Raw genomic sequence first — 13,468 nt, forward strand, 5'->3', positions numbered from 1 at the left:
ACATTTGCCCTTGGGCCTATAACACTAGCTACCTGTGTGGGACCTTGTGATGGAGTATTAAGTGTACGGCAAAGTCTGCAAAAATGAGTACCTGGTAAAGAGACCCAAAACATCCATCTATTCAACCTTCTTCTCTTGGCATCCTGCCACTATCAGCCCTGTAATACATAGTGTGCAGTGTTTATTCTTCCTCTGCACATATATTCTGTATATACAACAGACTAGAGTTAAAAACTACAAACCATGGAATGTGAAAAGAAGTAATGACTAGCAAAATAACCCTTAGGATTTTAGGTACTATCTTTCCCTAGACAGTAGTGAAAGGATTTTACCTGAATGCTCGAACTGAGAATAAGTATTGCATTGACAGAGTGTAGAGAGAGTGCCTGGCTACACGTAAACTCCCTGTTTATGTTTTGTTGGATCTGCGCCACTCTGCACAGCTGAGGGTATGACCGTTGACACATGGACTGTGGTGAGACTCTAGCAGTTGAGCTTTCTCAGTCAGTTGGGATGAGTAACACAGGAGACTAAGCAGACGTTTTATTCCAAGAGCTTTTTGGAATAATGAAGTCTTTCTGTGGTAATACTGGGAGATGAGCATGAAGTCAGCTTCTAAATCAAACGTATTTGCTGTTTCTGCGCAGCTTGCCTGAAGATAGTACTGTCTCCCCTTTCAGAAACCTGGAAATTATTCCACTTGCTAAAAATCTGATTCCAGAAACAGTTCAGCATAAGCATTAGCGAGATACAACAGCAACTCTTAGGAATTACGTCAACTACAAAGTTAAGCAGGAACAGTAACACATGGATATTTTATGGCTGCATCATTTTTGCTCACCTGCTATTTATTAGCTTAAACTATTTCATAGGGAGGATTTCAGTCTTGAATCTAGATCAGAAACCACAATATTCTCAGGAACTATCAGGAAAGAGTTGTGTCTCTCTGCAGTTTCTTAAAGTTATTTTGGAAACATCTGTGAACTGTGTTTCTGCGGCTGGATGTGTAAAGGAAAATGATGCATTTGCTTACTTAAAAGACAAGTTTTCATTTGCACTGTGCAGAGCAGCAGTTTGCTCTTCCTTTTCCACAACAAGCATAACTGAGTGATTCATTGCCTTCTTGTTCAAATGTGTCCTCCATTTGGCAAAAGCACATGACAAAAAGAAGATCATTTTTGTCTTCTGAGCTATAAAACCTCCACATTTTTCTAGCTGTCCTCTCTTGCAAGATCCTCTCTGCCAGCACCTGGAATAAATGAAGTCATACCTGCTCTCTAGCTCCCAGAGGCTTACATGTCTATATGCCTGCACACTACTTGTTACACTGCAACAGGAAAGAAAAATAACATTTACTTAATCAAAGCCACTGAAAAGAACAAACTATTTCTCCCTTCCTTTTTCAGTGCCTTGTGCTATAAACATTGCTTTCTGAGCCACATGCTCAAATCTTGAGTCCTCAAATACTTCAAACTCTTGCTGACCAGTACTCCTGGTGTAATGTCTGATGCTATACTGGTTAAACACATGGGGGAAGAAAATGCAGGAATTAGTTCATTCACTAGTTCTTTCCCTCTATTTTCTTTCAAAGAAACGGATTTGTTTGTTGTAAGACACACTCTCCAGGTAGAAATGGGCTGGTACAGAAGGAGAGATTAAAACTTTATTCCTTATGTATGGTGACAGTGACAACAAAAAGTCTTCTCAAAGACTTTATGCTTTCTACAGAATAACCGAGTTGTATTTGAAATCAGAAAAAGCAAAGGCTATGTATTCTCATTTAGTAATGAAAACATGTTCATCTCTTCTGAGAATAGATAAGGTACAGAACTGAGGCACAGAAACTGAAGAATCAACTAAATTTAGGCATCCAGGTGAATGAAGAAAGTGCTTGGCCTTGACTGTTCTCTGTGCACTCCACCCATTGACTCTAGAGGGAGCTCAGAGCAGTTACACCGTGGTTTACCATTACAGGCTTGGAATTCACTTGGCTGAACCTGCATCTGTGTTCAAATTCACTTATGATCATAGAGCTGAGCTGAAAAATGCACTAGGCTTTTTGGAGTTGCAGCATAGCCAAGAAGCAGCAGACATGACTATTTTCCCTCCTTTCATTTTACTCACATAACAAATGCACAATATGAAACATTACAGGAAAAAAAACCCAACCCAACCAACCAACCAACACACATTTTCATGTGCTCCCCATAGAGAGGAACTCATGGTAGAAATATATATTAAAAACAAACAAACAAACAAAAAAAAAAGTCTAGGTCATAAAACAAGGACGAATGAGTGGATCCCAAAAGGGAAGAATGAAGGAAATGGCCACTGGTACACTCAAGGGTGGAGGGAAGCCTCAAGAGAGCTCACAGCACAAATAAACTCCATAAAATTTTGAGTAAAAATTTGAGAAACAGAAAAGGATGGAACCACTGTGTTACTCCCACCTGCTTCCTTAGCCCATTTTTTCCATTTACACATCTTTTGGAAAGCAGTTCCTAAACCATTCACTAAACAGGCTTCCACTTACACGTTTCCAGGCGCTCTGTGCCACTCACTCTGTTCTCCTATGAGTGAGGCATATAGGAAGCCTTGGAATAAGAGGAACACAAATCACTTCCAGGTGTTGGTAACAAGTGGTTCTCTGCTTACTGGCATACCATGTAGAGAAAGAAACCCCATCCACTCCTTTCTTGCCCTCCTGATTCCTCTATATTAGCATTGAAAAGCCCTTCTCTACCTCAAACACAGAGTCCCAGAGCCCTTTGCTATCTCTTGGCTTCAAACCAGCATTCTCTGTCATCAGTTTTCAAACCACCTTCTACTTGGGGGTCAGTGATTGATGCCTGCATTAAATTTAAATCTTGCTCCCTGCACACATTGTTCTTCAGTTGTGTTTGCATAGCTGGAGCTGATGGGCAACTTCTTCCTCTACCGCCTCCAAGAAATCAAAAAGCAGAAGCAAATAACAGATACACATGTGGCAATAGAGGACAAGGGGTGTCACTGCACTGCAATGGTCTGTAAACTCCACTCATGCAAAGAGCTCTGCCACAGCCATCTCTTCTGACAGCTGAGGACTGATGCCTCTCAATGGTTAAAAACTCAGCGCCTGTATCTGGTGCATAAAGGTAATGGGAATTATGCCTGTAACTGCATGGAGCTTATGGAGTTGAATGGTCTGCAAAGTTTTTAGATAGATGTATACATCCATTGGCATCAAATTTAAAAGAGAACCTTGTATATTAGGTGTTATCGGAATTTAGCCCTTGATTTCTGAATTCTTTTTGGCATTTATACCAGTGCTGGTATTTCAGATGGCCTGTGTTTCTGTCAGGCAATTTGATTTTCTACTCCTGTGTTCTATCATAGAAGCCTTGGAAGCTTTTCCAATAGGTTTTTGCTTGCAATGACCCTCCCTACTGTAGTTAAACAATTTTTTAAAAAAAGACCCATATTTCCCTATGCTTCAGAATCAGAAAAATAATTAACAGTCATTGTACAAAGATGTTTTGTGGCCAAATGAAATCTTGGGACATGTTTCCTTTTTTCTGGTTAGGTACATAAAAGCTTTAGGAGGCAATGCTGTTAAAACTGATGTTGTTTTCAAAAGAGTTTCAGTTCCTGCCAAATTGAGTTCTCTGTGAATGACAGTTTATCAAGGAGAGGAAAGCTGGATTTGGGGCTACAGCCACTGTGCTTTATCCGACTGGTACTGATCACGCATGCCTTTGTCCCGAGTGAAGCGCAATCTGACATCAAAGGTCAGGATTTCATGTCCCTGTTCCCAAAAGACCAAGTGGAGATGTGGGTTGTTTTTCATTGTCATGCACTGATTGAGCAGCAACTCGGATTTCTGTGACATCAACAAAAGCTCACAAAACAACAGCAATGTGAAGCTTTTAACAGAGCAGTGGCTCTAATGAAGCAATTAAACAGACAGTTGAGGAGCACCTGAATAGACAGTGCATACATAAAGAAAAGCAGCCAGCCACAATTCCCTCTGGATAAAGATTTCCCTCTGTCCTGAGTTTGTAAGACTGTGCAATCTATTATATATGTGGGCAATCTGGGCTATGGCTTGGAGCAAGCAGTAGTAAACTGCACTAAAATGAGAAAGAAGGTCATAAACCCAGCCATCTATGTATGAGGTTATTCCTGCAGTACTAAATACAACTCATACCACCAAAAGGAAAAATAGAATCATAGAATAGTTAGGGTTGGAAAGGACCTCAAGATCATCTAGTTCCAACCCCCCTGCCATGGGCAGGGACACCTCACAATAAACCATGTCACCTAAGGCTTCGTCCAACCTGGCCTTGAACACTGCCAGGGATAGAGCACTCACAACCTCCCTGGCAACCCATTCCAGTGCCTCACCACCCTAACAGGAAAGAATTTCCTCCTTATATCTAATCTAAACTTCCCCTGTTTAAGTTTTAACCCATTACCCCTTATCCTGTCACTACAGTCCCTGATGAAGAGTCCCTCCCCAGCATTCCTATAGGCTCCCTTCACGTACTGGAAGGCTGCTATGAGGTCTCCATGCAGCCTTCTCCTCTCCAGGCAGAGCAGCCCCCCTATCTTCACACGGGAGGTGCTCCAGTCCCCTGATCATCTTTGTGGCCCTCCTCTGGACTTGTTCCAACAGTTCCATGTCCTTTTTATGTTGAGGACACCAGAACTGCACACAATACTCCAGGTGAGGTCTCACAAGAGCAGAGCAGAGGGGCAGGATCACCTCCTTCGACCTGCTGGTCACGCTCCTTTTGATGCAGCCCAGGATACGGTTGGCTTTCTGGGCTGCAAGCGCACACTTAAGCCAGCTCACGTTCATCTTCTGATCGACCAGCACCCCCAAGTCCTTCTCTGCAGGACCGCTCTGAATCTCTTCTCTGCCCAACCTGTAGCTGTGCCTGGGATTGCTCCGACCCAGGTGTAGGACCTTGCACTTGTCATGGTTGAACTTCATAAGGTTGGCATCAGCCCACCTCACAAGCGTGTCAAGGTCCCTCTGGATGGCATCCCTTCCCTCCAGTGTATCAACTGAACCACACAGCTTGGTGCCATCGGCAAACTTGCTGAGGGTGCGCTCAATCCCACTGTCCATGTCAGCGATGAAGATGTTAAACAAGACCGGTCCCAACACCGATCCTTGAGGGACACCACTCGTTACTGGGCTCCAGCTGGACATCGAGCCATTGACCACAACTCTTTGTGTGCGGCCATCCAGCCAGTTCTTTATCCACCGAGTGGTAATATGCCAGGATGCAACATGCGCTGCTTTCAAGAAAAGATCCTTCCACATATAAGTGGGAACTTGAAAGAACACAGAAATACATTTGTGAAGCCTGTTGCAATGGTGAAGCAACGGGAACTAGATAATAACTATTTAGCTGTAAATTTAAGCCTTAGATCATCAGTGAATAAATATGACCATGCAACTAGCAATCTGAAACTATCTGCATCCTAGGTTGCACAGTAAGCTTCCTCTTTTGTAAGCATTTCACCAGACTCATTAAGGAAACTTTTGAAATTTCTATTGTTACTTACTGCAACACTGTCATAGTAACAGGAATGGTGATTTTCGATGTCAAAATCCGTGAAATTCAGTAGGACTCGGTGGCTGGAATCAACTTGGATAAGCCAAGAACAGTCTGTGCTGTTACCATAATGTTGAGGATAGTTTGGAGAATGGATTTCCCCACTCGTAGCTTGGAAAATACCACCACAGCCTGAAAAAAAACATAATCAATTTTAATCACAAACACTTCTGCTCTGAGTGAGATTCCACATCTATTTTTAAGGTACCAACACTTCTATCTTTATATTTTTTACATTAAGCTTCTTCAAGATGAGTGCTCCAACTGTTCAAGTGTCCTGTCCGCAACAAAATTCAATGGAAATGACTATCAGAAAAGTATAACATTATCATTATTTGTGAATATACAGTAACAATGCTTGTGAATAACATTTCTTTCTAGTCCCAATCCAGTAGTAGATGTCATAAAGGCTGAAGCGTTTGTGCTGGTATTCCTCTATCCTAGATATTGTAAAAGTAATCAAAAATACCATCCATATGAATGTCACAGACCTAGCATACTGAGAAAAGCAATGACTATGCCCAGCTGAGTATAGGGCTGAGAAAACCATTTCTGAAAATACCAAGGCAGCCAGGAGTTCCACTTTCTGCATGAGCAGAAAATAATGGCAAGCCTTGAGTTTCCACTTCTCTCTCCACACAGCTGAGGGCTTCCCAAGGACTCCACCCTCAGGTATTTCTGACCAGAATAGCTCCAGTGCTCATGAATATCTAAATAGCCTGGAAGGATAGATCCTGTGTGGGAAGCGCCAGGGCTTTCAATAGGACTAAAACAAAAAAAATGAAATTTTGTATGCTGGAAAGGGATGGAGGAGGGTGAGGGAAAGATACTGGGACTGCTGTAGATGGAAGCAGTCTGCTGGAAGGATAAATCCTATACTGTTATTTCATTCTGGTCAGTGAGTATTTTAGAGGCTAGAGAGGGGTTGGAGTACAACAGGCAAGGTGCCATGAAGGGATGCGAAAGCTTCAGGGGGCCTAAGTAGAAAACATAAGCCAGAATGGGATTAATTCAAAGGACCATTGTAGACCTCTTTTATTCAAAACAAAATCTTGTGCCTTTCTCATAAAACTTGTGAGAAAGGAGACGTATAAACCTAGACAAGCTAATGAATTAGTGTGCTTAATCAAGCAAAACTGCAAGAATTAAAATCTGCCTCTACTTTTCATTGCAACTATTTTCTGATAATTGGCCTTTTCATAAGAACTCCCATGTGGAGAGACATGTGGTCAGGTCTTTTGAGCCTGTCTCTTCTTTTACTGATTACCAGTACGGCTTTGAACAAATAATCACATGTGGGATGGACCTTATAGAGTTCAGGTATTTACTAATCACTCCAAATATTTTTGGAGTCTGCCGAGTTCTCCCAATTAAGCCACGTTCCCAGATATTTTTCACTTCACAGTTTAAAACCAAGAGCATTCACCTAATAAAGGAATCTGTGTGGGTGAGTGGGTGGGAAGAACTGCTGGCATGCAGAAGTTCTTTTCTGATTACAGGAATGTCTTGATTAATTATGTAAAGAAGAAACACCACCAAGGTAGACTGTTACAAAATACATAAACAGGCCCTGTTTATCTGCTCTAGTCAGACAATTTTCTCCTCTGTGTGTTTGTCAGCATCTCTTAGTGTTAGCAAATCCAGCAAAACCCAAATTCTCCTTCAGCTTTCAGCCCTATGCTGTTTGCCTACTTTAAATGCTAGCATGGCTCATCCTTGATTCTCAGTCTTCTTGAATTTCTCATCATATTAATCAGCATACTCACCACCAGGATTTTCTTGCCAGGAGGCATTAAAACCTTTCTCTGCCACTGACTGATCTGTCTTGAAAAGGACAGTGGCTGCATTGCCAGTAGTAGAGACCCTCAATGGGTTCTGTGCTGATCTTGGAACACACAGCTGGGCCAGTCTAGGAGAAAGGAAATCAGAGCCACCATAAACCTATAAATGAATGGAAGAAACACTGTCAAAGTTTGTCAGAGACCATCTGCCACGCAGGATACATGAGAACTGTTTAGATAGGAGAAAAAAGAAATAATCGAACTATTGAAAGTGATTCCGCATTTTAAAATGTAAAGTAGCTAATAAAGTTATTTTCTCTGCAGGTTTACTTGGTACCTGAACCACCTGGCACAAGTATGAAATTCTAGATGGTTTCCAAACAGCCATGCATTAAATAAGAATTTTCTGCTATGGGGACTTTGTCACATTCTTTTTGCTCCATTCTTGCAGGGTTGGCACCTTGTTTCTGTGGGGATATAAAACCAGGCTTTTTGTGTGTTTCTGCAAACAAACCGTTATCAGCCTGTGCTGATATTTTGCACCCTTTATGTTTAAAAGCGCAGCTAAGACTGATTTTTAAATTGAGGACAGATTTTATCACTTTTTCAGATAAGACAAAAAACATTGCAATTTTATGGACTTCAGTGGCAGAATCAACATCTGAACTGTGGGATTTTGGTGAAGTAAATAATACATGTGTATTATAAATACATATAATTAAGCATTTTGATAATACTCTTTGGAAACAAGGATATATATCATACATATTTACCAGAGAAGACTTTTAAGAGTAATTATTTCCTACTCAGAAGGCTCTGCCTCAGGCAGCTATAAATCAGAAAACCACCTCAAACATCACCAGCAATATTGTCTACTTTATAATGCATTTTTAAACCAATTGAAGTGAATTAGGTGGCAGTGCTAAAACCTAGTTAATCCTGTTTCTTGTTTTCCAGACTGGATGTGGCATTTTAATTTATGCCCATTTATAACTGGTGGAACTGTCTCATCTTCCTTAATCTTCCTTCTCAAAGCTGAAGAAAACACGCCTGCTCAGTGTGATTTTCAAATCCAGTGATTTTGGTGCCTATTGCCTTCAGCGGATGAATTTTTTTGGCTTCTTGCATGCTAATGAAATGCAACCTGATATTAAGACTCTCCCGCCTTCCATTGGTATGTCCCCGGTAGGACAGCAGCTGCAAAAGTCAGCCTGACAGTAACCTCAAATGGGAAAACTATGAAAGAGATACACTGAACGAAGAGTGTGCTATTGTCTTTCAGCAACTGAACTAGTGATAGATTCTCATTTTATCAGCATATGTTATGTATAAATCCTAAAGCTACACTAGAGAGTGGCGAGTTCTAACAACGAAAGCAGGGAACAGGAAGATAAGGCAAGAAATCCCATCAGGGTTTTCCCACCAGTAGCATCTCGAGCCTTCTCCAGTATTTTATTAGTCTGCTAAACATCAAAAAGTTCAAAACCAGCAATCCATTAATCTCCCTCAGAAAATGACAGTACTATAAGAACCAGCCTCCTATATGGCCCTTTCACCTCTGATCACTTCTAGATGAGGGAAAAATCAATATTTTAATAAGCTGTGCTGGATGCTTTTTAACCTCAGAAGAAGTTTGGGTTCTCTCCGAGCTAAATATCTGTGCAAGTCTTACAAATAGCTGAGCTAGTCCCACCACCTCCAGGGCTACGTGTAGTGCATTGCTACATAACTTGATTGATTGTGTGCTCACTTAACTGCTCATGGTGCCTGACACTGCTCTGCCGTTAGAGGTATAATGGAAAGAGTTTTTCTTTAACTAGGAAAACTACTCAGTGACTCCAGAGTAATGTGAGGCCTCAGAAGCTGAAGCTTGCACCCCCAGAAGACAGAAGGAGGAATTAAACTTTTATGAATGTCACGGTGTGTTAGATGCTCAGAAGACTGTGTTTTGCTTTGGTGGCTGCTTACACAAGCTTAATAGCTTAAAGATTTTTATTTTGACTGAGACAGCACTTTTTTGCGTTCTATAGGGAGGCTGCATGACTTGAATGGATAATGGTTCCTATGTCTAATGGATCATCTCAAGGCATTCAAGACAAGTCAGTATGGATGAAATCGCAGCTCAGATTAAGAATCTGTAATGAAGCAGTCACAGTCTGGGGAAGAAGCATGTTACTGTTACTGAGCTGCAAGCTCAGTGCCTTCAGAAAAATCTTACGGCTTGACTGCTTGCGGGGCTCCGTGACAGCTGCATTTGTCAGAAGTCTGTTCAAAATGTGAATTTTAAAATGTGTTTGTGGTATAGTCCCTGAGTCAGAGCCACAGCATGAGATCCAGCAGGAAAACATGCTCTTAATCATCTAAACCAGCCCAGAGAAGCAATGTGGCAGAGGAAACAGCAGGAATTTCTAATATGCATCTAATAATCACCATGGACCAGCCTCTCATATCATCCCTGGTGCCTCCCTGGGGCCATCTGCGCACCATGCAAGGGGACCAAACCCAGCTCTGACATAAACACTGCTGACTTCTAGTATTACCTCAGAAATGAACACTTATAGTTGACCTATTGGAAGACAGAGATGGGAAAGAAATACTGATAGAAATCTGAGGTATGTGGGTCTCCTTTGCATTGTAAACTGTGCGGCAATGGCCTTCTGCACAGTTTCAAAATAAAAAGCTCAGTCAACGGCATGATCTTTACAGTTAGGAGTGTATTTTCTTTTTTTCTTTTTTTTTCCCTTATGCCAGTTCAATTAATCAGATGCTTTCACAAGGCACAAAAACAAGTTAGAGTGTTTCCATGACAAAAAACAATAAAATGTTACTTTTGGCTACAAAGAGGAAAACCAATAGTTACCGCATAAAAAAAAGAAGAGGGAAAGAGAATGGATGGAAAGAATGAATTCCAGGGTGTGGTTCACAAAGAATCACAGGATGTCTGAGCTGCAAACAAATAAGAATAAAAACATTTACTCTGACCAGAGTACCTGATCCAGAGATAAAATTTAGTTGGATGGCATAGCAGAGATGCACGACACTGCCATAAAGCCCCTGGTTTTAATCTGTTCTTATCATTTGCTTCTGCCCCGTTAGCTCCATTTATTGCTAACAGTCAGCATTCCAGAGTTATGAGCAACAGAAAGCTGTTTTTATGCAGTTGGTCACCCTCATGACACAGATTTTCTGGGAATAAAACTGATCCCCACTCAGATATAACTGCCAGCAAAGAGAGAGACTGGCTTTGACAGAGAATTAAGAATTATGGTAATACTTGATGGTTTTTTATATTAAAATGAGAAGATCAAAGCATCTAATAAAGACTTGGAAGTGCAACAGATTGTCAGGGTAACCTCCGTTTTCAGCTCAGAGCTACATCTTGCTGTGGCAGAATATAGCCATAGTTCACAAAAATCTGGTCCATGTTAAAGAAAGATGTCATAATTCAAGAAAGCAGACATGCTCATTTTTCTCTATGTACGTATTTTCAATAGAAGCCATTTAAATGTAAAGATTTTCCTTGTGTCCAAAATGATGACTTCTATTTCCATGAAACATTTCAAGAAAATATCTTTAAGAACAATTTAAATTTTGATTCTGGATGTTTGTAAATGGAATAGAACCTGATAGGGAAGAGAGAATGAGTGTAAGAGTGTCATAAAAGAAACAAGGAGAAGGACAAAAGAAGAATATGTCAAACACTTGAGCATGCGAAAGCCACATGGAGAACTTGAGGATTTCACACACAAAATTTTTATTTAACTATTGTTGCACAGTCTTGTTGAAACATATGGCAGTTCTGGGATACCGACATGGAAGGGACAGCTTGTTTAGGAGGCATTGACAAAGGGAAGGGAAGGAAGAGAGCTGCTGCCTTTTACAAGAACAAATATGCTTCAGAAAAATGTGCAAGAGAAATAGTCAAGAAGTGATGGCATAAATACAAAGTTAGTGGCAAAGGTGCTGTAATGGGAAAGATCTCTTAGAATGTTCCTACAATTCTCTGTCCTCACAAAGGGATGAGTGTGTTTCTAAGCAAAAGTTAAAGGCATCCGTGTGAGCAGGTTTTGTGATTACTGGGGAAATTTTATTACAAGACAGCTTCTTATTTCAGAGAGTAGCGAGAGTTAATGGGACAGGGAGCAGGGTGCGAAGCTACTTTAGTACTGATTTTGACTTCCTGTTAAAACTGGAAAGTTATTTGGCTTGGAAGAAAACAGGAAGTGGTAGAACTATTCAGAGATAAGGAAAAAGTGAAATCAGGAGAATAATTATGAGAAAAAGCAGATTTTAAAACCTGAAGAACTGACAGGATACTCTTGGGAAGACAATGTGAGAATGAAAGAAGTTTGGAATCTTACTGATCATTGAAACACAATGTGGCAAAGGCACACCAGGAATCTCTTTTTTTTCTAGGACTTTTCAAACATTTGTGTGTGGTTGTTGCCCTGGACCTATGTAGACAACTACAGGAAAAAAGATGACAAGGTAGAGCAGCTCCTGAAAATGGTTAACCCCATTTGGGGTTTTTTCCCCACTAAATCTGAGTTATCATCTGTTCTGGGCAGACTTTATCAATCGTGCTGTGAATATGTAATTCTATAACAAAAGAAAGAAAGTATGTATGTGGCAAGGTACATAAACCTCCACCAAATACCTGCAGTTTGTCAGGGGAAGCTGTTTGCTGCCAGGCAGAACCTTTGACCTTGCACTAAGACATGAACCAGTTTTCCCCAGTAAGTTGATTTATGTTAGATTCTCTGCCAGCAGATCAGAGACAGGTGTTGGGAACTGGTTAGGAGGTACGCAACTTAAAGGCTTGCCAATTCTGAAGGCAGGGAAGTTCAAACAAACAAGGTGGGCATTTGTGCTGATGAATGAGTAAGGTTAGAAAGAACTAAAAGCACAGCAAATAAATTTGAAATCGTAAAGAAAGGGAACCCCAAACCTAAGGCGAATACCTTGCTCAGGGATAGAGAGCAGCAAAGAGCAGGATCCTCTTAAACAAATTCTTTAAGTAGTTCATGTCTGGCAACCCACCCACTGGTTTTAGGTCAGCCCTCCCCACTAGTCAAAAGATTGTCAAGCAAATGGTTGCCAGCCATCTCTACACTTACTGGATCATAGTAGCACCTGTGTGCCCACCTGCAGATGTAGGCATTGCCCTTGCACTAGTCAAGAAATGATCAACTACAGCAGACTTAGATTTGTAGCTGTTTAACGGATTCCTTTGGGCAACAGAGGCATACCTGAAGATCACAGGCAGATTAGCTTCAATCTTGTCATTTTAGGCATAAAGAGCAATGAAGCTGCAATACAACAGGCTTCATCAAAATCCAAACCAGCCAACACAGGCCACCTACTCACAGGCACTGGTGTCAGGAATGTGACATACAGTCATACTTGCCAATGCTGCTGCTAGAGAATTCATGGAACGATTTCGTTACTCCCAGATCCTACAAAAGTCCCAAAGCCAATAGGATACTCAAAGCACAGTGTCCACTTGGTTGATTTCCACTTCATTGCTAAGCTAGGGAAGCCTGCTTCAGAGCTGAAAAGCTGGAGTTTAGTTATACATCTCTTCTACTCATATAAATGCTTAGCAATCATCTATCATCAACTGTATATTTAGGATCTGAGTTAAGTCTTCCAGGAATATTGCTGATGAGTGCACACTAAGGAGGAATCAAAGCTACAAAGGTCAGAATAGGCAGCAGCGAGTATGTGTAGGTGCTGGACAGAAAGCTGTCTAGCTGTATGCCAGTCACACATCACATCAGCCAGGAGAAGAGTAGAAAGGACCCAGTGAAGTGATATCAGATCACTTAAACAAAATCTTTTGTGTTCATTACAAAAACATTTAAATGTCACCAATGTATTAACATTGAAAGACCCAACAACTGTACCTCCATTAGTGACAGCAAATGTCTCTAGTGAGCGTGATCTAGAAAATCTATACTTCTAAAGAATTTCTCCATGAAATTATTTCCTGTCCCTTCTTCCTGCAGTAGAAGTTTATCCAAATCTGTTAGCTGGGACTGGTCACCTGGCTACTTCCCAGCATGAGCACAAAGATAATGT

At 41.0% G+C, this 13,468-nt stretch overlaps 1 protein-coding gene across 2 annotated transcripts in view; it reads right to left on the reverse strand.

The window, feature by feature from the left end:
• CUBN (cubilin) overlaps positions 1 to 13,468 on the reverse strand; it is a 147,767-nt gene that overhangs the window by 66,162 nt on the left and 68,137 nt on the right. For both annotated transcript variants that reach the window (XM_065666495.1, XM_065666493.1), the window contains 2 exons: positions 7,373 to 7,547; positions 5,557 to 5,738 (listed from right to left, as the gene is read on the reverse strand). In XM_065666495.1, coding sequence (XP_065522567.1) covers positions 5,557 to 5,738; positions 7,373 to 7,547 — 357 coding nt within the window. The remainder of the gene's footprint in view (positions 1 to 5,556; positions 5,739 to 7,372; positions 7,548 to 13,468) is intronic.

Source organism: Lathamus discolor, chromosome 2 (genome assembly GCF_037157495.1).
Source record: "Lathamus discolor isolate bLatDis1 chromosome 2, bLatDis1.hap1, whole genome shotgun sequence".
Classification (NCBI taxonomy): Eukaryota; Metazoa; Chordata; class Aves; order Psittaciformes; family Psittacidae; genus Lathamus; species Lathamus discolor.